This window comes from Neolamprologus brichardi, chromosome 9 (genome assembly GCF_056152115.1).
Source record: "Neolamprologus brichardi isolate AB-2024 chromosome 9, ASM5615211v1, whole genome shotgun sequence".
NCBI classification, from domain to species: domain Eukaryota; kingdom Metazoa; phylum Chordata; class Actinopteri; order Cichliformes; family Cichlidae; genus Neolamprologus; species Neolamprologus brichardi.
The window spans coordinates 22,610,715-22,633,672 of NC_142112.1; the positions used below are offsets into that span (position 1 = coordinate 22,610,715).

Consider the following 22,958-nt stretch of genomic DNA (forward strand, 5'->3'; position numbering starts at 1 on the left):
CAAGTGAGGCGGGGGATGCAGATGTTGCCTTGCTACAGAACGTTAGAAAACAACACAGGAATCAGAAGCACTTTTCTATGTTTGACTTCATATTTGACTTCCAGGCTTGTTCTGTTCGGTGTGTTAATCCAGATTTCTTCTTCTCTTTCGTGTAGCGTGTGCAGCGAGGCTGTAGCATACTTCTTGGCCCTGACCTCAGAAAGCCACAGAGAAGCGTGGACCAACCTGCTGCTGCTCTTCCTCACCAAGGTGCTAAAGATCAGTGATGAAAGGGTAAGAAGCCAAAACACCCACTGATGCTCTTTCTCGCTGCTGCGCACACACAGACAAGACCTTTTAAGGCTATGTGTGATGTAGCTTAATACTTAAGACTGCATTTATATTTTTTTTTTTGTATTTTATTGGTGTCAGAGGCAAAACAAACATATTTTTGGCCATGTGTGCTGTTACATATGCTTGCACATATCCTGTCAGGCATACAACAAACAAAACTGAGCAGGCTAAACCTTAATCCCACTACATTCATCATCATGTTTTCCTTGAGTATTATGGTATGGGAAAATGGTGGTTGAAGATAACAGCAAAATTATTACAATCAAGTGAAATGAACTCATCTTATTGCATTTGAAATAGATGCTTCAAAGATGGAGACCTGGTCTGCAAACCATTGCAGTCAGTTGCCTTATTCAAAGCAACTTTGACGCATCAAGATGATAATAAAATGGAAATGTGACAGAATTAGACCATGGTCTGTTTGCAAGTAAATGGGGTCAAATTGGTATTTGCATGCAATGTGTTAGTGATAACTTGGCAATTAACTGTGATAAATCGGGGGAAAGATCTGTTGCCATCTATGCCACCTTATGCTCAGAGTCCAACCAGAACCTCATACATCTGAATCAAAAATTCAGAAAGTCCTCCACAAAATTTGATCCAATTTGACTGCAAAAGAACACAAACACTTTGCAACCTTGCTTTCATATATAAATATATGACCAGATAACAATTGGCAGCCAGTTAAGTCAAGTTCCCTAATGCAAAGAGATTGCAGACAAGTTTCATTCATCAGCAGCATGTTGGCAGTCTGTGCATTTATGAATGAGGCGGCATTTATTTACAAACCTTTGCAAATTTGTTTGTGAGTGATTACATTCTCTGCCGCCTCCCACAAGGCAACCTGTCAAATCACCCTGTGAACAAAACTATTCACTGAAAAAACCTGCAATTAGTCACCCAACGCGAAAAAATTAAATTCAGTCCCAGTCAGTTGTTTTTATTATTTATTTATTTTTCTGGTCACAGTGAGGTTGTCATCCTGTTTTCACTCTAGTGTGACTGGGCCATTACAGATTTCTCTTTGTAGATTTTTGTGTACATCAAAAAGAATATGAGCATGTGTTTAAAGATCTAACTTCTCATTGTCTTCCTCTGTCTCTTCCCTGCTCTCTCGTCTCACCTCCACTTGCAGTTCAAAGCTCATGCATCCAGATACTACCCTCTTCTGTGTGAGATCATGCAGTTCGACCTGATCCCCGAGCTCCGAGCTATCCTAAGAAAGTTTTACCTGCGTATCGGCATCGTGTTTAACATTGCACAGCTGCCTGAGCCAGAGCCTCAGCAGGCCCGTGAGCCAGAGACTGACATGGAGGTTGGAGAGGAGGCTGGGGAGGAGGCCCAGTGACGCTGCACCGCAAACAGCCTGGAGCACGAAGCTCTACCGAGGCCTCCGTCGTAGATTCGCGTGGCCGTGCTGGTGCTCTGTGCTGCCTCAGGGGCCTCGGTGTGTTTTCATGCCGAACACTTGATTTAAAATTGGCTGATTGTCAGTCAGTTATCTGTTAACATCCACCTGCTCCCTTAACCCTGTCACCACACACACAGACACGCCTGTACACACAAACAGCCCAGACGGAGTCCTTGCTAACACTATAAAAACATGTCTTGTACCATGTGTAGCGATGCCTCTACTGGATAAAACTACTGATAACCAACTGACAGTTATCCATATCTCTGATCTGCTCAGAAGGAAGATATTAAAAAAAAAAAGGTGTGCTTCTTACTGTATATTTAAAACAAAGAATGAATGGTTTCAGCAACATGCAAAAAGACATATTCTGCAACTATGACAGTGACGTTTGTCACACGTTGATAGTAATGATCTCTGTCTGCACTGCAGATGGCTAACATTAGTATGGATAGCCTCTTGGATGATACTAGTTGTACAGATCTGATCTGCCGTTGTGTAATATAATCTTATAACACTAAATTTCTTTTATTTTTGTTTAAATTTGTTTTCCTTCTCTGGATTTGCTGCACTTGATCTGTTTTGTTTTTGTTTTTCAAATGCACTGGAGATTTTACTTTTGTGATAATTTATTTGACTGTACCACCTCCTGCAGATTGTCCTAAACAGTACGATTTGTAATTAAACTAAGACCGCGGAAAGTGATGGGTTAAATTATTCCATTTTATATGTTATGAGGTTTTTAACCGAAATAGACGATAACGGGGCTTCTATAACTGGAAGACGACAGCAAACTGATTCTAGCTGCTTTTTTGAGTCACTAGTCTGTTTTCATGTGAGTTTAGTTTTCACTCTTGTGTATAAAAATCAGAAGTTAATAATATATTTAATGTTTTTTTTTTCTTTGGTCTGGGGGAAAGATATATGTATAGAGAAAATGACAAATGTTAGCTGTGCTTTAAGTATGACTGGGGTGCATTCCTGCTCATGGATGTAGAAAACAAAAATGTATATGATACAGCAATGTAAAGTTTTCTATGTTGCAAAAGAATATGTACAACTTTCTGTACAATACATCATCTGGCATTCTAATCAGGTTCTAGGTCAATAAAGTTTTTGAACTTGGTTGATTTGAAATGCTGAATCACTGAATTACAGTTGCTGCCAGCTGTTTAATAATGATCAGCCAGGACAACATTACAGTAACATTTTTATTGCTCAAAAACACCATGACTTTATTCATTAACTGAATCCCACCTTTACTACAATGTTAATGTGCTAAATGTAGAAGGTAAAGAGGAATTGGCCAAAGTGAGTTTTGTATTAACTGTTTCTTCTGTGATCTAATAGTCATTAATGTTTTTACAGACTCTGGTCTCTAATGAGAGCAAATAGAAACAGCACACAAGTAAAGTGTAAGTCAGTAAAGCACTGCACAGGAAGGACATCAGTTCTCATGAGAACCCCCACCTGGTTTGCAGAAAAGGTGGCTGTGCATTTCCAGTTTAGAGAGCCACCAATGGGAGCTGTGCAATGCAGTGTTTAAGTCTGTGTGGAGCTCCCATCCGCCTGTTTATCCTGTTGCTACAGCCTCACTGCTTTACAGCGTCTGATGTTCCGGGCCGCAGCCACAGTTCCGTGGCAACAGTGTCCACAGAGACACGCCTCCCCATGGCAGAGCCCAGCGACGACATGTCCGCTTCATCACCGGGCAGCCAGTCTGTAGAGTACCGAGGTTTATCCATCACATTTTTTTTCAATGATACTAAAAAAACGCTTAAAATTTGCACATCTTGCTAAAAGCCAACAAGTATATAAAGTGGCACGCTTTTTATGTTTCACTAATTTATACGATGTTTAAGATTAGCTCCCACTTGCTATACTAGTTATAAGCCTGATCATTTAAATGCTTCCTGTAGTGAATTCTTTCGTCTTACCTTTTACGCTGTGATCACCAGAGTGGGAGTCTGGCCTCGTAATGTGGCGTTTGTTCTGGTTGTTGTGACTGGGTACTGCTGGCAGATTATCACCCTCCTTGTCAGCCACCTCCTGTAAATATATACAGAGCTTTGATATCTTAATGATGGTGATCCTTTTGATCTTAGTAAAACACAAGATGCATATCAGACATACATCATAGTTAAGTCTCGTCCTTGGGACCGTCCTCTCCTGGTGCTCTGCTGATGGTTGAGGGGATCTCTGCTCACGTGCCTCACCACTGTAATCTGACAAAAACCCAATAGCCATGTATCATTAATTGCAAATGTACAGCCACTTTACAGCCAAACAGATGGTAGGGACCTAAACTTTATTCCATTTATGCATGCATAATATGAAAATAGTGAGAAAACCCTGAGCTTGAAGAAAAGTATTCAAAAGCCATCAGGCTTTTTTTTTTTTTTATCTCTAATGTACCAATTGCCTGTGCTCTGGGAGTCTGCTATCACCACCCTGCAGCTGGCATAGTCACCTTGCATCTAGCACCAGCTGCAACACAGACAGCTGGCTGGCACGCACCACAGTTAGCCTGGCAGAGAAACCAAGAGCTAAATTGGCCTGGCACACAGAGTGTTGTAGAAAGGTATTATGAGGTTGTATGCAGTGGACTTCCCAAACCGTGTCACCTTTATGTAAAACATCTGGTGCTTTTGGGATTTTTTTTTCAAAGTCTATTGTGTCCCCAGTCATGTGAACACAAGAAGGGAAATAAATGAGAAAGACTGTTTTTACAGACGGACCATGTTCTGCCAAACTCACCAATAAAAGAACTCTCTGATGGCAATATGGGGTTTCTGTGAGTGGCACGTCCAGGGTTCTTGATCTGGGAGGAGACACAAATGCAGACAGAAAACAATAAAATCTCTACAATTAACAAAATTAAGCCATGCAAGACTGAATTATCTGCCAGGGTGAAAGTGCAGAATATAGTTACTGTGTAATGTGCTGATCACTTACAGGATAATAATGACCTAGTTGACGTCCCAAGAAGTCTACAGAAGAAGACAGAAGGAGGAGTTAGAGGACAAACATTTGAGGTGAAACTGATTTGTATTTGCTCACTGACCACCATCTTCCTGTCTCCTCATTAGCCTGATTTTGTGCTGTTGTTCACGTAGAAGGGCCTGCTGCTGGATGTCCAGACTTTGCGCGTCTGCGGGAGGGTCAGGGTACAGGGTTCGAACCTCCTCACGAGATGTCGTACCTGCAGGATAAAAGCAAGCTACGTCACATCAGGGATTGTTACTATAGGGCAGCTCTAGGCAAAGCAATTGACTAATAAATTAAATATTCGCATCAGTAAAATAATAAACACAAAGCAAAAAAAGTGTTTCAGACTCCAGTTTGGGAACACATCCAGTCATTTCTTTGGTAGCTTGCATGAGATTCACTGTACACATGGGCAAACTGTCCGTCACTGACCGAGGCCTCAAATGACCTCATGAGATTAAAGTTTTGGTTTAGGTAAAGGAAGATAGAGCACCAGTTAAAAGTCTAAACCATTTGGTATCCTCCACACTTACAAGAACAGCATGACCAAAGTGATTGTAAACAGAATCAACACTGACCTCCTCTATGTAGCTTAGTACTGAGAATAAAAGAAAAGCATTGTAATGTAAGCATGTAATCTCAATCTCAATCTCAATCCCAACTGTCACTCCCACCGCACACTTCACTATTGCCTTGTTGTCCTACATGACCTGCACCACCATCACATACTTCTCCGCCCCTCAGGACTTCCTCATGCAGCACCAGAGTTCCTGTCTAGTCACCCTATGATATCCACAAAGACAGTGCAACTCAATCAGTCCTTCTCTACACTTCTCCATCTTATTCCTCTGTAGTTACTCTCTTCACATCAACCCCGTTCTTTAAAAGTGGTACGGTTACACTTCATCTCCATTCCTCAGAAATCCCCTCACTCTCCAAGATTGTGTTAAACACTCTTGTTCAAAAGTCCACGGCCCTCGCTCCTAGACCTCTCGATGCCTCCCGTCTCCTTCCTCTTCAGAGTTGCCCTCACTTCCTCCTTGCTGATTCTCTGCACTTCCTGATTCTCTAACTCCATTTTCATCCACTTTCTGTCATTAACTTCATTCATGAGCTCCTCAAAGTACTCCTTCCATCTTCTCAACACACTCTCTTCACATCAGCACATTTCCACCTCTATACTTAATCACTCTAATCTGGTGGACATCTCTTCCAGCACAATTTCTCTGCCTAGTCATTCATTACAAGTCATTTTCTCCTTAGTGTCCAGCCTCACATACAACTCACTACAAGCCTTTTCCTTTGCCAGGGCCACCTCTCTCTTTGCTGTGCGCCTAGCCTTCCAGTACTCTTTTCTTCAGCTCTCCGACTATCCCACTTTTTCTTTGTCAGCTTCTTCCCATGAATACATTCCTGAATCTATTATTATTTGTGCAATGAAAATTAAATCAGACTTACTGCAGGTTGGTACATTGTAAGAACAACAGTGGTTCAAAGAAGCATTAAAAGCTGTGTCAAGGCTGTGTCTTTTATTACCTCTGTGTTTAAGCTGGATGAACTCCCTGATGTTTTGCCTGTTAGCATGTGCATCAGCTGGAGAAGGACTCCTAGCTGAAGACAGGACAGCTTCTCTATGTGCAGATTCTCTATGTGGTCGTCTTCTACACATGAGCAAAGGAGGAAAATCCCAAATTAAATAGAACAACTACCTCTAATAACAAACAGATGTCTGTCTGAAAACGTAGCAGTAGTTCACTATGTCAAATGCTTTCTAGTTGTGCACAGTAACTATAACATTTAGCTCCACCTGCTGCACTGTCCCTGCAGTGACATAAATTAATTCTGCATTGCTATAAAACAATGAGGGCATTACGCTTGACCTGTACTTGCTGAATACATTCCAAAGCTTTTATGTTCCCTAAAGCGCTGGTCCTTCTGTGTCAGCAGTCTGTGACAAAAGAAAAGCCCAGAGACTGGCACCAGTTCAAAGGCATTTCTCAGATGATTTGCTGTAAACTTGAATACAAGCAGAGATTAACAAGTGGCTTGTAAAACATTCCTGTAATTTAGCAGGGAGGGATGCAGTTACTCGACATATCATGCTGGGCTTGGTAATAATGGGTTGAGAATATTCTAAGTAGCAACATGGCTACTGTAGTGCTCCACAGCAATTCACTGAGGAAAGACATGGGTCTCTTCATTTTTTCCAAGCACAGTGATACATACTTCACTACAAATATCAAATCAAGATCACACTTTAACAGCCCAGAGTTAGTATTGTGTCTTCACTTCACAACATCTGGGGGTTAATTGGGTTAAATTCAACATAGCAGCGTCTCTAAATGACTGATTGTAAGCCTGGCACAAAAAATAGAAATCCCTGTTATTTTGGGTCTGTTATACCTGCACACATCCCCCTGCTGTTCAGTGCTGCCTGACTGCAGTACCTGTTTACCAGATTGTAGTGGGTCTCGTGTGAATCCGTGCGACCCATCTGAACCTCCAGTTGTCGCTGCTCTTTCCTCAGATAACCACGGAGGGCTGACAGCTTTCTGATTACTTCCTGTTGATCATCTGAAGCACGACAGGGGAGTGAAGGCAGAGCAAGGATCAGAAAAATAAATGTTTATGATTTGCACGCACAGAGGTTAAGACAAATCTTACCCTGCTGGCTGGGAATTTCATCGGGTGGTTGGTGGTGCGGTGCTGACACTGAGCGATTCTGGGAATGCATTTTTTTTTTTATTATAGAGTTATCATAAAGGGCAAAATGTGAAAATATTTGCAGCCTTTGCGATGAGTCACTCACAGTTCTGGATGACCGCTGGCTCAAAACAGAGGATGGCCTATATGGCGCAAGATTTGCCAGCTTTTTCTGCAAGGTTGGGATAGGCGGAGAGGGCTGCCTCTGCAGGACAACAAGTAAAATGTCATTCTTTGACAAAGACACAGCGAGCTATAGCACTCCTGTCTTTTCGTGCTTACCGTACCTCATAATTCAACCGTGAGTCTTTCTCCACCCTGGTGGTCTGAGGTACCTTCTTAGTCTCTTTTTCCTGCCTCACCAGCTTTTCTTGCTTCTGGCGATGTGTTTCAGCTTCATGGATCCAGCCTTGGTTTTTCAGCTTATGCTGCAGAGAGTAGATAAAACTATTTCTCTAAGTCCACTCCATTGTTACGGAACCCACTCTTAACTATAAAGAAGGAGAAATGATGAAGGACTCTTTATAAAAGAAACAAGCTCATCACCTCAGTCCTCCTTTTCTCTTTCCTTTGGTCCTCCTCATATTCCTCCTGTAAGCGTGCCCTCTGCATGGCCAGCCTCTTCTCTTCTTTCCCCTCCTCAATTCTAATCTGTTCTCTTTCCTCTTGCTGCTTTCTCTTGTTTTCCTCTATCTGTTTGAAATGCACAGTTACAGTTAATTTACAACTTTTTAAAAGTGCTGAGAATACAGGTTGCTGTAAGTCTAAAAGCATTTCATTTCATCCTGCAGTTGATCAGTACCCTCTCCTATCATCCATCTACAGACAGAGGCCCCGGGACCTACCTGCTGTTTCAGGGCTGCTCTGTAACTGTCCTGCTGTTGAAGTGTCTCATCCTTGAAACCTGTAAAGGTGAAAACAATTTAAAACAGAAAAGACAGAAAGCCATAAGCTATAGATCTACAAAGCATATAAAATGCACAGCCACTGAAATATTAGGAAGATAACATTACCTGTTAGTCGATGGGAAATGGGAGAACTAGTTTCAGTGCCAGGAGTGGGCACAGGATTCCTATATGATGCCTCATTGATCCTGTGCATGTAATTCAGGTCACCTAAAGGCAGCAAAACATTCATTAAAACATGTTACATTAATAGCTGTTGATCAAACACATTAAATTATCTGGCCTCCGGTGAACACCATTACAATAAAACTTACTAACAAGGTTGCCTTTTTGGTCTCTGATCGGAGCGCCTCCTCCTCCACTTCTCCCCCAGGGGTTGTATGCCCTCATCTCAGCCTGTATCTTGGCATTGAGTCGTGCTGTTTCTTCTCTTTCTATTCTTCTGTGCTCCTCTCTTTCTTTAATCTGGGCCCCAGACACAATTTTCAAAGGATGAAACCATGACACTGCTATAACAGAACATGTGGTTTCTTCATGGAGCTATAACAATGCACCTGCTGTCTGAGTGTCTCTTGGTAGCTCAGTACACTCTCTCTCCTCTGCTTTGACCTTTCTGCATGAAGTTCTTCAAAAACCAGAGCAGATGCTCCATGTTGATGAGTTTCTCTGGAAGCAGACAGAGTAGCAAATGGCAAGGAGATATAAGTACAGAAGGTAGTGATAAGTATTCAGTTTGTGAAGACCCTCTTCCGGAAGACAGAAAAGATCTGCTGGGTTGCTGCTAGCAGAGATGGGGGCATTTAATGCAGCTTTACTGAATAAAATCTATATTAACATCAACATGCTGAAAAAATTAACATGTTTTACAAAAAAAACTCCAAAAGGTGCTGGGAAGGTCACTGACTCATTTTGGCCACTGGATCTGAGAGGACGCGTTCTCTGAGACAGAATCTTGGAATTCTCAGACTGCCGATTCCCCCCGGGCAGACCATCTGATGTAGAAAATACAAAAATATAAGATAAAGAATGCACACGATTCAAGAGCTTCATTAACTATCTGCTGCCACTGACTGCCACAAACAAAGCTCAAATAAAGAGCAGGAATTTGGCAGTAATATTAAAATAGAAAAGAAATAACTGTAACCAAACACACCACTCACATATAGTACTATCATTAATGTTGCCTTCAGCTGTAGAAAAGGAGAAACAGTAACATTACTGTTTTCATGAATGTTGCTTTAAGCTTTTCTGAAGCTTAAAGCAACATTCATATGATTTGCATGGAGGTGACAGTTGCGTTAAGTGCAGCAAGTCATCTATCACAGTAAATATAAGGGTTTATTTTAATTTTGTTAATAGGTTGTTGCAGTTTCTTTGTAATGTTGACTTTACACAAACTGGATAGCGACACGTTTTTCAACTCCAGCAATCTAAACATCACCACACTGAAATCAAACCAGTCGTTGTCTGTTTTAAAAACTGCCAGCAATAATCAACAACGCAAGTCTAAAAAAAAATTGGGATAAAAACAAGAAACATTTAGTAAATACATATTTGTGAAACAGATAGTTACATTACTTGGATTGTGAGGAAGATGAGGATCTAATGGATTCCTGGTTCCATAGTAGTAATAATCTGCATCATATGGAGTCTTGTAATTGTAAGGTACAATGGGAGGTAAAGGAGGAGCAACACTCGCAACCCTGAAACAGAGTTACCAACACTCCAGTGAGTGTATAGCAGGGCTGCTAATTTTATTCATTTAATCAAAGCAAATGTGAGCTACCTTGGGATGGTCACCTCTCCTAGGATGTTTGAGAAGTCCCTGTGGTGATCCTCACTAAAATAGTCCAGTGAGGGGACACCTTGCGGTAATTCCATCCCATTTGAAGGCACAGTCTTCCCAGGCAGTTGTCTGAGAGCTGTAATGAAGTCCACCTGGGACTTTCCGGGGGGGGCTCTCTCATCGGCATTCTCAGTGGGTTTGCCATTTTCAAGACTGGGATTTAGGTGCTTCCCTTCAGCCTCTAGATCTTTTCCTAGCTTGTGAAGAACATCCTGGCTCAGGCTGTTATAGTGACGATTCACAGACCCTAGCTGCTGTATCCGGTCAGGCTGGAACAGATTATGTGTGGTCCAGAACACAATCGTCAAAAAAATACAACATATATATCGAGAATAAGATTAGGTGGCACTTCTTTCAAGAAATTTCGCCAAGACTCCACAACCTATGAAAGTTATAATAACAAATCCAGAACTGACAAAAACATTATGTTTCTGCTGTTTAAAGGTTTTGCTAGCAAGATCTTTTAATGCTATTCTCCTACCTCTTTCTCAGGGTCAACTCTCAGCTCAAGTCTTTTCTCCCTAAAGAGAAAAAAAGGACAGAGAACAACGTCACAGGCTTGATGTTGTTTTCTATGTCTTCTTTTTTTATTCAGCTGCTCCCTTTAGGGGTCTCCACAACATGATCAACAGCCTCCATCTCACCCTATCCCTAGCATCCTCCTCTGTCACAACCCTCTGCATGTCCTCCTTCACGACACCCAGAAATCTTCTCTGTGGTCTTCCTTGTTTCCTCCTGCCTGGCAGCTTCATCTTCAACACCCTTCGTCTAATATATGTGCTAACCCTCCTCTCCACATGTCCAAACCCTCTCATTCTTGCCCCCTCTAACTCTCATCACTTCTCTTCTTAACCTAGCTTCGACAGGTCTTTTCTAAGTTAAGAAGAGAGGTGACCAGCAATCAGTAGTTTGATTTCATGCTTTGTAGATCATAAGGGTTGAGCTAGCTTAAAGGACTCTGATGAAAATGATGATTTTGAGAATAAATACTTACTCCATCTTCTTCCTCTGCTTTTCAGCGATTTGTCTCAATAACTCCTGCCTGTATTGTTCTTTCCTCATCTGAGTTGTCTCCTGCTCTTCTGTTATTCCTGCATCAAGACGTAGAGTCATTAAAAATACTGCTCAAGTTCTGAAATATGACTTTAATGGATAAATTGCATTTATTATCTGTGTAGTAAGAATGTTTTTTACCTATCAGCAGTCCAGTAGCAAAATCAGCCTTATCCGTCCTGACAGCAGATCTTGCAGCCATCTTCATGCTGGCTGGCACTTGAACACTATTGAATACAGATACACAAACAGAATGGGGCTCTCCATAAGAGTCACCCAATTACTGACAGCATGTAAGGGTAACATCACCGCAATAACTTCCTCTTTAAGCCACACCCAGCTACGATTTTATGTCACACAGTGGCTGCAGAGCTTTGAGGGCTATTGATTCTGAAAATTTATGAGACTTTCCAGGGGGATGTTGTTGGCCGCCCTTGTCTGCATGTGACCACTGTTTCATCATCATAAATCACATTGCTGCAAAACCTTTTGCCCAGGGCAAAGCATTTATAAGCTAACATTATTGCTAGTGTACAGTTAGGAGCTGAGATCCTTAACAACTTTCTAGAAGCAGGGGTCAAAAAACATAAACTTGCTTACTCAGATTTCCAAATTGTGTCATTGGTCTTCTGATGAGAAACTGTAGGAGCCGCTGTCTCCTTTCTGTCCTGAGAAGCCCTGCCATAGAAACAGACAGGACAGTGAAATTTGGCAGAGGAGCAATCTGATCTCATTTATATGGTAATGGATGAAACTACCAGTAATTCAAATCATTTTCCAGAAAAAAAAGGATACTTCTTCACTCTGCACTCTTGCGCTGTCATCTCCTCTTTGTACCCAGGCTCTTGAGTGTGCCTGTCGTTCCTCCTCCTGTATCTCAAATCCAACTCATCCCCTCTGTCTGTGCTTAGCTCGTCTTCAGAGCTGTAGGGCTCTGCTCTGAAGATTTGCCAGCGTCTTCGCCGCCTCTGAACTGGACTCCTGTTTTCTCCATCGTTGAACGCCTCGGTCAGAGTGGAAGCATCTTTCCTCTCATTGTGACTGGGGACTATGTTTGTGTGGGTATGTTTGTGAGGGTATGACAGGGGAGAGGCTGGGGGAGAAATTTTCAAGCCATCTGAAGCGTGAATCTGTCCACGCTGAAAATGAAAATGTGAGGAAGAAATTCAATGTGAAAAAAGATTTAATTTGTAACAGAGTGCTTTTCGTTATTTATCTTTCAAGTACTCAGTGAGCTGTATCTACCTGATAAATGGAGAAGCATTTCTACTGATAGAGAATCCTTTAAAGTGTGCTATAAAAATTGCATGGATTATTGCACCAAACACACTAGTGTTATTGTGCACGATCTGCCTATTGAGTCATCAGTCTTCTTACCTTGGGACTGACAGAAGACGTTCTCCTCTTTACCGTTCTGATTTGAGCTTGTTCTTGGAGGAAGAGGTTGTATTCTTTATTTCTCTCCTCTCTCAGTTTTTCCTGCAAGAGAAAAATCAAAAAGTCAGAGTCAAGCAGCCACACCGCTCAGTTAAGCTCATGTGACACTTATAATTTAAGGAAATACAAAACTTAAAGAATACCATCTTCTATCAAAAGAAGATACATATTTCTGCTTGCACACATTCAGGTGACGATGAGGTTAAGGCTATATTTTTTGCCTCAATATTTCAAAAATGCTTGCATCAATACTTATCAACATTCAGCTTGTCGTGCACATATAGACGCCTGAAATCCCTCTTAACTTTTGTTTGTAAGTTCACGGACTTATATAAAGAAAATCAGTTGCCGTGAAGCGCGCAGCACTGTGCAGTCAGCAGTTTATATCAGTTCTAGCTGAAGAGCTAAAGCTCTACTTTGATGACTGAATGAATGCAGGCACACCTTTACAGATATCCTCTCATCAATCGGTAGTGACAGTCCATCAAGTTGTTGTTGAGGCTCTTTACTTTTCAGATCCGTTTTCTGCAGGAAGAATAAGAGATTTGCTGTGTGTACGCAAATGCAACACAGAGGTAACTTAGTTAAACACAGACATAAACTCACCAGCCACTTTGCTACGTACACCTTTTCAGCTGCTCATTAATGCAAATACTAAATCAGCCAATCACATGGCGGCAGCTCAGTGCATTTGGGCATGTAGACAGGGTGAAGACGATCAGCTGAAGCTCAAATCAAGCATCAGAATGGGGAAGAAAGGTGATCTAAGCTACTTGAACGTGGCATAGTTGCCGGTGCCAGATGGACTGGTCTGAGTATTTCAGAAACTGGTGATCTACTGGGTCAGTCTGAATCCAGGGAGCAGTAGTTCTCTGGGTGGACATGTCTTGTTGATGCCAGAGGTGAGATAAGGGAAGAAAATCAATGATTGCTTCAAACTGATAGGAAGCAAACAGTAACTCAAATAACCCTTTGTTACAACCAAGGTATGCAGAAGAGCATCTGTGAACCTTGAGGTAGATAAGCTAAAGCAGATAGTGGTGGTGTAATGGTGTGTGGGATGCTTTCTTGGCAGACTTTGGGCCCTTTAGTACCAACTGATGATACTACGTATATACAGCCTATGTGAGTATTGTTGCTGACCATGGCCATCGTTGTATGACCATGAGTATCCATCGTCTGATAGCTGATTTCAGTAGGAAAACACTCCACCATGTCATAAGCCAAAATCTTGTTCAATCTATGCCATTTAGATTGCCAAAATGGTTCTAATGTGGCATTAGGAAGGTATACCTAATAAAGTGGCTGGTGAATGTATTTTTGTAATGATTTCCAATATGTCATTCCAGATAAAAAGTTCTCGTGTTCCAGACAATTTTAAGATTGGGATTTAAGATTTATTAACTCTTAAATGTAACACTAATAAAAAGGAAATGTCTAAAATGCACATTTAGGTGTTTTATTCCATTCTGTCAATTGGATATATATGCAAATTAGCACATATTTAATCTATGTTAATCGGACACCAATTTTTTTTTAATAATTCAGTATAAGCTTCAAAAAACTTGCAATACATAAAATTATTATCTTCTTAATATAAGTAATCAGCTGTTGAAATTTCATTGTGACTGTGATTCATTGTGCTTTTTGTTCTACAGTGAGCTACAAATTTCCACTTCAGTGGCACTTACAATAAGCAAAGATTTCCAGTTTTATTTAACTTGATGTTCTGACTTTAGATCCATTATTTTTCATATACTGTTTAGTCTACTATTTAACAATTTATTACAACAGTGAATGAAAATAACTCAGTAAAAGGTTTATATTCTAATGCCTTTGTGTGGTGCTCTGTTGTTTATTTCTCTTTTTTTATATTGAGATTGCTTGGGGTTTATTTGGTTTTTTTTAATTGTGCATCTTTTACCTCACCAAACCAGTTTGTCTTGGCATGTTTTTTAAATTTTATTTTAATAAGCTATTCTGATTTATTTAAGACCTTTCTTATAGGTTATATATAATTATATGCCTGATGTAACATTAAATTCCTATTGTTTTGGCTAAATGAACTATATATTATTTTATCTATACATGTTCAGATTTTTATTTTATTTATTTATTTATTAAGTAATTTATTTATTTATTTTGCGTCGTCACACCCTGGATATATAGTTTCTGTAGTCCAGCTGGAGCTCCCGCTGAAGTTTCTGCTTCTTCCTTTCATACTCGGTACCCAGCAGATGGCTTAAGCCAATACCTGGGAAATACGGCATATATAGAGTAGACTGTACAATAAAAACAGGAAACTATTCACTAAACACTACAGGCTTAAAAAAATGCAGCCAATTCGCTACTACAGCCTTGTACAGTACCTCTGTCGGTATTGGGGTTTACTCCTAGAGCTGCTGCTGAAGTCATATTTACAGCATTGTGTAATTTGCACCATCTGACCCTGACTGTGGAGAAAAACTCGCTGAAACACCGATTTGTTTATTAAAAAAACAACATGTGATTAAAAGAATTCCTTCGTTTCTTTGTTTGTTTCTTTGTTTGTTTTTACTCACCGGTTGATTAGTTTACACCTATAAACGTTGCTTCGCAAGTCCTTGATCACATATGGCGGGGAGTTTTTTCTTCATGCTTCTCAAAAAAACGTCCAATCGTGATACACAATACACCCAATAAGGCAAACATTGGACTTAATGTTTATATACCCCATAATGGGGTATATGAACATGCGCGTCTATTTTAAAGCTCGGCTGTAACTCTGGCTAGACAAATAAGAAGACCAAATAAGACGATATATATCAATAATTCTTAAATTTCCACACACAGCTCAAACCTATCCGACCGATCTTTCACAGCGAGCCCAAAGCGTCATTCCGTTGCCATGGGCAACCATGACACAAACCTTCTCCTGGGAGAGGCTAGCAAACACATCTAACACAAACATTCTAGAAAAATATGTCTAATATAGTCCAAATATTAAGTATTTAATAACTCTGCAATATTTAACACTAGGATCTGAATTTGCGGTTTCTTTTTAATCATCTTTAAACAAAATAAAACCAGCAACAACATGTTAATAAACTTAACATACTGCTGTTGTCTAAAAATGATACCATCTAGCCTTAACCAGCAGCCCTTTAACTTACTAGCTACGGCCTTCCTCCAGAATAGTATTGCCTAATTATTGAATATTAGCTTCAGTTTTATTGACTCATTAAATACTTCAGCTCCCAGTATAAGTAGAGTGCCGAGGCTCTAAGAAAAAAGCCCTGACAAATAGATGTAGGTACCTTTCTAAAAAGCGCCGCTAGATGTCAGTGCGTCCCCAGCGGTTAGTTTGACGTCGTCGCAGGACTAAACCATGGCTTCCGTCACAGGGGTAAATATATTCTAATAAGAGTAATAAATAAGATACAAATATGATTAATGAATGGAATATCACCATATATCATTGCGTTGTAGTGTTAAGAGATGGCATATAACAAATAAACACATCAGTGGTAAATATGTGTAATATGAAGACGAACGTCCCCGTCGATTTCACTTTGTTGCGTTGGTATCGCTCACTGTCATGGCTCCTTGAGCGAGTAGCTATCAGCTCCTAAAACGATATCAAAATCTTTGGGGGAGAAATACAGCACTTCTTCCCTTATTTAAAGAAAAAATCGGGTTTTTTTACGGCTCGGGTTTTGCTTGGATACATTATTAACATGGCGGGGAGCAATACGGCTCAGAAAACATGGGAGCTGTCTAACAGCATGCAGGAAGTTCAGAGCATTGATGAAATTTACAAATATGACAAAAAGCAACAACAAGAAATCCTCGCTGCGAAGCCATGGACGAAAGAGTGGGTGCAAAACGACATTGTGGTATTTAGGTTTCTGTCTAAGTATTTAGGTGATTGCTGAGCTGCCGCATTCGTATTAAATGGTGTTCGTTGGTAGTTTATTGTTGGAACATTAGTGGTAGCTTAGCTACAAACTAGCAAACCGGTCTTTATGTCAGTAGCAGTACAGCAAACTGGATGTGTATCTACAATATACGCACTGCTTAATATTATCTAACATCAATACAAATACATTTGTCATTGTTCATCTTTTAGTCACCACTACTTCAAGTACTGCAAAATCTCAGCTTTGGCCCTGTTGAAGATGGTAATGCATGCCAGGTCTGGAGGAAACCTGGAGGTGATGGGCCTCATGCTGGGAAAGGTGGACGGTGAAACCATGATCATCATGGACAGCTTTGCTTTGCCCGTGGAGGGCACAGAGACCAGAGTTAACGCCCAGGCGGCAGCCTATGAATACATGGCTGCCTATATTGAAAATGCCAAACAGGTGGGACATTGACTTCCTCGCACATAAAGAGCATCGTGTTTGAGTTATGACTTAGAAAGAAGGAACCGAACTATAGCCTAAATAAAATCAGACTTGATTTCATCTGAGACATTAATTTAATACTTTCTGTGACTGTCACTGGCTTGCAACCATTTTTTTTACTTAAGGAAGAGTGTTTCAGCTGCTTTAGAAAAATCTTTAACTTAATATCAATAAGATTTTTACAAACTATAAAGGGATTATTTGAAGCATTACTGTCTTTTGATAGTATTAATATTCTGATAACCATATATAACCACATTTGTCTGCCTTTTCCCATGCTGAGTATACGATTACTTACCTCTAACCTATTTTCAAGCACTTTATTGTAGTTAATGTTGCAACCCAAGAAGCAGGAATACAGTATGAATATATTATAAGGTTAATATGATTTGCACTCTTTTATATTATCTAGGAATAATTGTAAAATTTTGTGTAAATTGTACTATGTAATGAGGTTTCTCCAGTCCCTGTTTAACATACACTATCCAATACTCTAAAGAATTCAAGTGACTACACGAATGTGGAGATATTTTTTCTTAAAAGAAAGATAGGAAAATTCTACTTTAGATAAGGATAAAAACTGCAAACTGTGTCAAATACAATCATGTTACTGACATCTTACACTTTCATAAAGAAGATATGATTTTATATTATCTATAATTCCTCAGGTTGGCCGGCTGGAGAATGCGATAGGCTGGTACCACAGTCACCCAGGCTATGGATGCTGGCTCTCAGGCATAGATGTCAGCACCCAGATGCTCAACCAACAGTTTCAGGAGCCTTTTGTGGCTGTTGTGGTAAGATGGGAAATAGTAACCAGTTTTATTTTGAAGCTAATGGCTTTTTGTTTTTAACTGTGACTTCTATTTTCCCACTTTTCAAATGGAGCTTATCCCATATCCCACTTCCCATTAATGTGGGTGTAACTGAGAAGGGGGGAAGAATACTGATGGATGAGTTGTAAATTTGCACGTAGTACTGATGAATATTTTGCTATTACAACCACATTTGCTATTTACACTTCATTTGGTTTAGCGGCGCTTAAATGCCAGGGGCGCATTGTAATTAAGTGTGTATTTTCAGCACACTGACAGCCCCAGTAAAAAGGCTCCTGGTGGCCACATTTGAGTAGTCCCCAGAGGTTTGTGTGACCCCTGACTCTGTTTTCCTGTTCTACTGTATCTTGCTTCCTATAGATTGATCCCACTCGGACTATTTCTGCAGGGAAAGTCAACCTTGGTGCCTTCAGAACCTACCCGAAGGTAAAGCAAAGACTTTAGCAGCAGTCCTCTTTGGTCTTTAGTAAAATCACAAAATATCTGCTTTTTTATTCTTCTTGTGCATAGCTGTATTTGATTATTTTAGATGTTTTTATATACTGATTTTATTGTTGTGTATTTGTTAAGAATATATTTATAAAAAAAAATTCAGTTACTCTGTATTCTTAATTCCTTATTACTGTAGTAAGTACGTAGTATTTCCTTTTTGGATTTTTAGGGTTACAAACCCCCTGATGAGGGACCCTCAGAATATCAGACTATCCCCCTGAACAAGATTGAAGACTTTGGTGTACACTGTAAACAGTGAGTATTTATATTTGCTACAGTATTGTACCGGATCAAATACTTGTGTAGCATGTACCGTATCACACATTTTTCACTGTTTACTTTATTTTCAGTACTTGCATATGCGCTTCTTTTTTCTCTGTCTCTCTCCTTTTTAGGTATTACGCCTTGGAGGTTACTTACTTTAAGTCCTCCCTCGATAGAAAGCTCCTGGAACTCCTTTGGAATAAATATTGGGTTAATACCTTAAGTTCTTCAAGTCTCCTCACGGTATGTAGGGCATTTCAAAAATCAAAATGTTTGCTATTTGTTTGACATTTTGATTTATGGTTAATTATTACTCTATAACTCATCTAGACATGTGGTCACCAGCTTGTGATGTCATGATTTATTGCTTCTTATTAGCTAAGCGTCCGTGTTTGTTGATTTTAGTAATAAGCTGTACGTGAACTTTTTTCACAATGGAGATAAGTATTAAAGCTGGAGCCGACTCCATGATGCTCCTTTTCCCCCTTGCTGTTCGTTCGAAAGCCTGAAAGCCCCTCATGTAAATTTGCATTGTGGATGCAGGAACTCTGTCCTGAGCTTGACTAAACAGTCTAAATAGGCATCAGGCTTGTCCAAACAGTTGGCTTTTTGGCGTTTTGGATGAAGATGAATTGACTAGATGTCAAGAACGGGCTGCTTTATGGGTGACGGGCTTTGTCAGTTGCCCCAGCCAGGGGCCTCCCTTGTCATTGTGTTTTAATTACCTTTTCTACCATAAACACGGCCTCACCTTAAGCAAACCTTTCACTGACTTCTTTTCATTCACCACAACCCATAAAGCGTTCCTCTGGCTTTTTAGACATATTTGTTGCCATTCTGCAAAAAAAGGAAAAAAAAAAAAAAAAGGAAAATCTGTTATCAAGCTTTTAGTGGCAAATTGTGCATGAGTCAGTTTCTGTGTGTTTGTGTGTTGCATGGTCAGAACTCGGACTACACCACGGGCCAGGTGTTCGACCTGTCAGAGAAGCTGGAGCAGTCGGAGGCCCAGCTGGGCAGAGGCTGCTTCATGCTTGGATTAGACACACACGACAGAAAGTCTGAGGACAAACTGGCCAAAGCAACACGAGACAGGTGGGTTTTATTTTCGATAGAATGATTTAGTAAAATTAAATGTCAGCTTAATTTATTTTGGGCACTGTAACTTAAGTATGATATAATATGACTGTAAATGTATAAATAATATCCCGCTAGATGAATAAAGTGGTCAGTGGTGTTGCTTTCAATTATGTAATCATATTTTCTACTTGTGTGATATATATTATTTTTTCCACTGACCTTATAACTGGCTTGTTTTCTTTTATTTCGAGCAGTATTTTTATCACATCCTCAAATTAAATGTCAGTCTTTATTAAATCCGGCATTGATTAGGTGTTAAGGACAGTAGTTTATTTTTGTATTTGTAGCTAAATTAATCTAAAATTTGTTTCTTAATCAGACCAGTGTTGCTTAGCAGTAATCATTCTGTGCTTTAAGATACTTTTTAATCAGTTATTATGCAAACTGACCCCATTTGGCTATTTCAAATTTCTTGATTTAGTTTCTAATAGAATCCAGCTCAGTAATGTCTTTACGAACTCCGCCAAGGTGGTCATGTTTTTGGGAGCATTTTCGTGTGTGTCATTCTTTCTGTGTGCAAACAGCTTCAAAATGTTTGAATTAATTTAGATAAACTTGTTGGGGTGTAAGGTGGCATCATGTTAACAATCCATTAAGATTTGCCTTACATCCACTCAGGCCTTCAAGGTCAACTTAATGATTTATTGCCTGAAAATTGACAAAAAGCCTTATAACTTAGAAGCTATGATTCTTACAAGTGTGGTATAAAAAGCACCATATAGATTTAAAATATCATGTCATATTTGACCTCTGACCTCTCCTTCAGGGTCAATAGATTGATCTGAAGGTGATAATGATGCTATATAGAGAGATTTAAAACAGTTTCTTTCAGCAATTGTTTGTATTGACAACATAGAGGCATATAAGGAATGACATATAGTCTAAATATCACATTACTATATTATGAATTTGTTATGCACATTACAATATGAGGTTATAACTGTTTAAATACGTAATTTGAATACATGTAGAATATGTTAGAATAAGTATTTTTAAAAACAAACTTCTTTCACTTTTTTATTATTAAATATTTAAACTAAACAATGAAATAAATGCTACACTTGTACTATATCCACATGAATTTAAAAAACGGGTTTCATCAGGGCAAATAATGTTGATAGTGGTTTCAGTTTCATCTTTTAGTGGCTCTATAATGTAGTGGATTAAACGTTCACCTGTCAAGCTAAACATCCCCGGTTTCAGGATAAGACACAGGAAGGCCAAATCACACATGGCGAGCTACCTGCTGTGGCAACCCCTCGTGAATACAAGTGCAGCCGAAAGTAGCTTTAGTTTCGGTGATATCTGATACATACAGCCACTACGAATGTCTGCAAACAGCAACATTACGTTTAAAAAGTCTGCTGACACCACTTTAAATGTCATATCCCTTTATGCTGCATCTGTTTTCCTTTTCTTTTTTCCCCCCTGGATTAAATGCTGATCTTCATTTCTCTCTGTGGTTTATTTTAGCTGCAAGACAACCATAGAAGCGATTCATGGTCTGATGTCTCAAGTCATTAAGGACAAACTCTTCAATCAAATCAACACGTCTGGAAATTAAACCTCAGCCACAAGGCCATTTGAATTACACCTGGAAATGTGTTCTTCTGCATGCCCGGTGCTTACTGATTCATGGTGTATGTTTAACTGCTAAGAGTAGCATCATCTGTCATTTCTCTTGGGAGTGCTTTTCTATTCATTTTTCCTTCATGTAGGTAAGAATTAGAAGACACGTGCAAAAAATAAAACTTAAAAAAAAGCAGCATTTTGTGCTTTTTTGTTTCTTTCTTTGTTTGTTTGTTTTATATAAGGCAAAGTGTAGCTGGGACAGTGATCGGTTTCAGTGGAAGGTGGATTAGATGTACACTGCTGTCCAAATGTTTACTCTTTAATGCATAATATTATATTCTCCATGCCCAAGGCACGGCGGCATCTTTTCACACGTAGCCTTGATTCAGCACAACATTTAAATAACACATCGGTGTGGTCACATTTAACGCTCAGTCTAACCTAGCACCAGTCAGTCATTCAAGTGGTGTAGCCTGTCATAGCATTACATAATGGAACAACAAACTACAGCTTCTGCTTAGGCTCAGCGGGAATCGACTGCCATGCGTGGGATGTCTCTGCGGAGTTGCTCCCAGCACAGTTTGGCCCTCGGTGGTACGCTGTGGCAGAGCGGCCAGCTCGTCAGGTTGTGGTGTGGCAGTGATGCAGGGCAGAAACAGAAGCCGTGCACACTGGGGTCCATTCACCCGACGCGCCTGCTCTCCATCGAAGCAGACACTCGCCGAGTCTGCCTTTCTTTCTTTTCCCTTTTTTTTTCCTGTTCCTTTGGCCTGGGGTTGTGTGATGTCTTTTTCTATGGTATTGTAATGGCTACATGTATATTTTTGATGTCATGTATTGCAGAGGAGAGAATCCCAGTGGGAGAGTGGAGGTGCCTGTTTTTTCTCATAAGCATGAGTTTTGGCACCACTTGCTATAATGATTTTACTTAACCATGATTTAACCCGTGTCTTAAAACAGAACTTTTGGTGTACTGGTTTACGAAGATGGAACTTATTAGATTAGATTTGATGAAGTTTAGGAATATGAAATCATTGAGTAAGGTTTTTGCACTCAGTCTACTGACTAGTTTGTATTTTCGCCAAATATTTAAATGTATTACATAGCTGACTGTCAGTGCTGAGGAGGTATTTAAAGTATGCACTTCTAAAATAGATTAACCTAATGTTTGGTCTTTCATGATTTAAGAAACATGTTGAACTTGTTGGATATGTAAATATTGTGATTATCACCAGATGGACATTTGTATGCATGACTAAAGCTGCAATAAGAACATTTATGTAAATTCTAATCAAGTCAAATTGTGGGCAGCCAAAAAAAATTAAACGATCCTTTTCAACAGATTTCTAATTCTGAAGTATGTTCCCGTTAGTACAAAAAGGTTTCTGCTTGCATGACTGTGAAAAAGAAATATCGTAAAATAAAATGATTTAAGAAGCGTTTTTAATGTATATGGCACTGCTTTGACAGATAGTTATAAGCCTGATGTTGTCCAATAGGCGGTATAGATCTAATGACCACACTAATCAGGAGATGGAAAGAGCAGTTTTGCTGTGAGAATGATTGATCCCGCTTCCTCCCCACCAAGGGCTGCTG

At 39.8% G+C, this 22,958-nt stretch overlaps 3 protein-coding genes across 5 annotated transcripts in view; 2 read left to right on the forward strand and 1 right to left on the reverse strand.

The window, feature by feature from the left end:
• The window catches only part of arfgef1 (ARF guanine nucleotide exchange factor 1), a 52,229-nt gene extending 49,346 nt beyond the window's left edge, over positions 1-2,883 (forward strand). For both annotated transcript variants that reach the window (XM_006794593.3, XM_006794594.3), the window contains 2 exons: positions 156-273; positions 1,469-2,883. In XM_006794593.3, the coding sequence (XP_006794656.2) occupies positions 156-273; positions 1,469-1,681 (331 nt within the window). In that variant the 3' untranslated portion in view covers positions 1,682-2,883. The remainder of the gene's footprint in view (positions 1-155; positions 274-1,468) is intronic.
• Positions 2,884-2,941: 58 nt separating this feature from the next.
• Positions 2,942-15,963, reverse strand: cspp1a (centrosome and spindle pole associated protein 1a). Of its 2 annotated transcripts, XM_087846128.1 has the most exons (29): positions 15,238-15,963; positions 15,046-15,129; positions 14,833-14,930; positions 13,121-13,201; positions 12,617-12,718; positions 12,035-12,378; positions 11,840-11,917; positions 11,381-11,466; positions 11,181-11,277; positions 10,668-10,707; positions 10,127-10,455; positions 9,919-10,043; positions 9,245-9,332; positions 8,895-9,006; positions 8,655-8,805; positions 8,449-8,550; positions 8,281-8,339; positions 7,982-8,128; positions 7,723-7,863; positions 7,542-7,640; positions 7,397-7,454; positions 7,180-7,306; positions 6,269-6,393; positions 4,809-4,946; positions 4,700-4,734; positions 4,502-4,565; positions 3,878-3,969; positions 3,682-3,793; positions 2,942-3,464 (listed from the first exon to the last, which is right to left on the reverse strand). In XM_087846128.1, the coding sequence occupies exons 2-29, from the start codon at positions 15,089-15,091 to the stop codon at positions 3,337-3,339; spliced, it is 3,204 nt and encodes a 1,067-aa protein (XP_087702254.1). In that variant the 5' UTR covers positions 15,092-15,129; positions 15,238-15,963; the 3' UTR covers positions 2,942-3,336. The 2 variants fall into 2 exon arrangements, 1 of the variants encoding a protein (XP_087702254.1); XR_437045.2 differs by lacking the exons at positions 2,942-3,464; positions 3,682-3,793; positions 3,878-3,969 and adding an exon at positions 6,613-6,680 and having other exon boundaries at positions 4,511-4,565.
• A 278-nt stretch (positions 15,964-16,241) lies between these two features.
• cops5 (COP9 signalosome subunit 5) lies at positions 16,242-21,895 on the forward strand. Its single transcript, XM_006794587.3, has 8 exons — positions 16,242-16,529; positions 16,785-17,019; positions 17,730-17,858; positions 18,258-18,323; positions 18,559-18,644; positions 18,785-18,896; positions 19,597-19,745; positions 21,264-21,895. The coding sequence occupies exons 1-8, from the start codon at positions 16,393-16,395 to the stop codon at positions 21,352-21,354; spliced, it is 1,005 nt and encodes a 334-aa protein (XP_006794650.1). The 5' UTR covers positions 16,242-16,392; the 3' UTR covers positions 21,355-21,895.
• Positions 21,896-22,958: the final 1,063 nt, after the last annotated feature.

Bases quoted from the DNA above. Each gene is read 5' to 3' on its own strand.
- cspp1a (XM_087846128.1), bottom strand. From the start codon at position 15,091: ATGACTTCAGCAGCAGCTCTAGGAGTAAACCCCAATACCGACAGAG. The intron at 13,202-14,832 runs GTGTGACGACGC...TTCTTCCTGCAG, and splicing joins ACAGAAACTATATATCCAGG to AAAACGGATCTGAAAAGTAA. The intron at 9,007-9,244 runs GTCAGTGACCTT...GTCTGCTTCCAG, and splicing joins AGATCCAGTGGCCAAAATGA to AGAAACTCATCAACATGGAG.
- cops5 (XM_006794587.3), top strand. From the start codon at position 16,393: ATGGCGGGGAGCAATACGGCTCAGAAAACATGGGAGCTGTCTAACAGC. The intron at 17,020-17,729 runs GTGGGACATTGA...ATAATTCCTCAG, and splicing joins ATATTGAAAATGCCAAACAG to GTTGGCCGGCTGGAGAATGC. The intron at 18,645-18,784 runs GTGAGTATTTAT...TCTCCTTTTTAG, and splicing joins TTTGGTGTACACTGTAAACA to GTATTACGCCTTGGAGGTTA.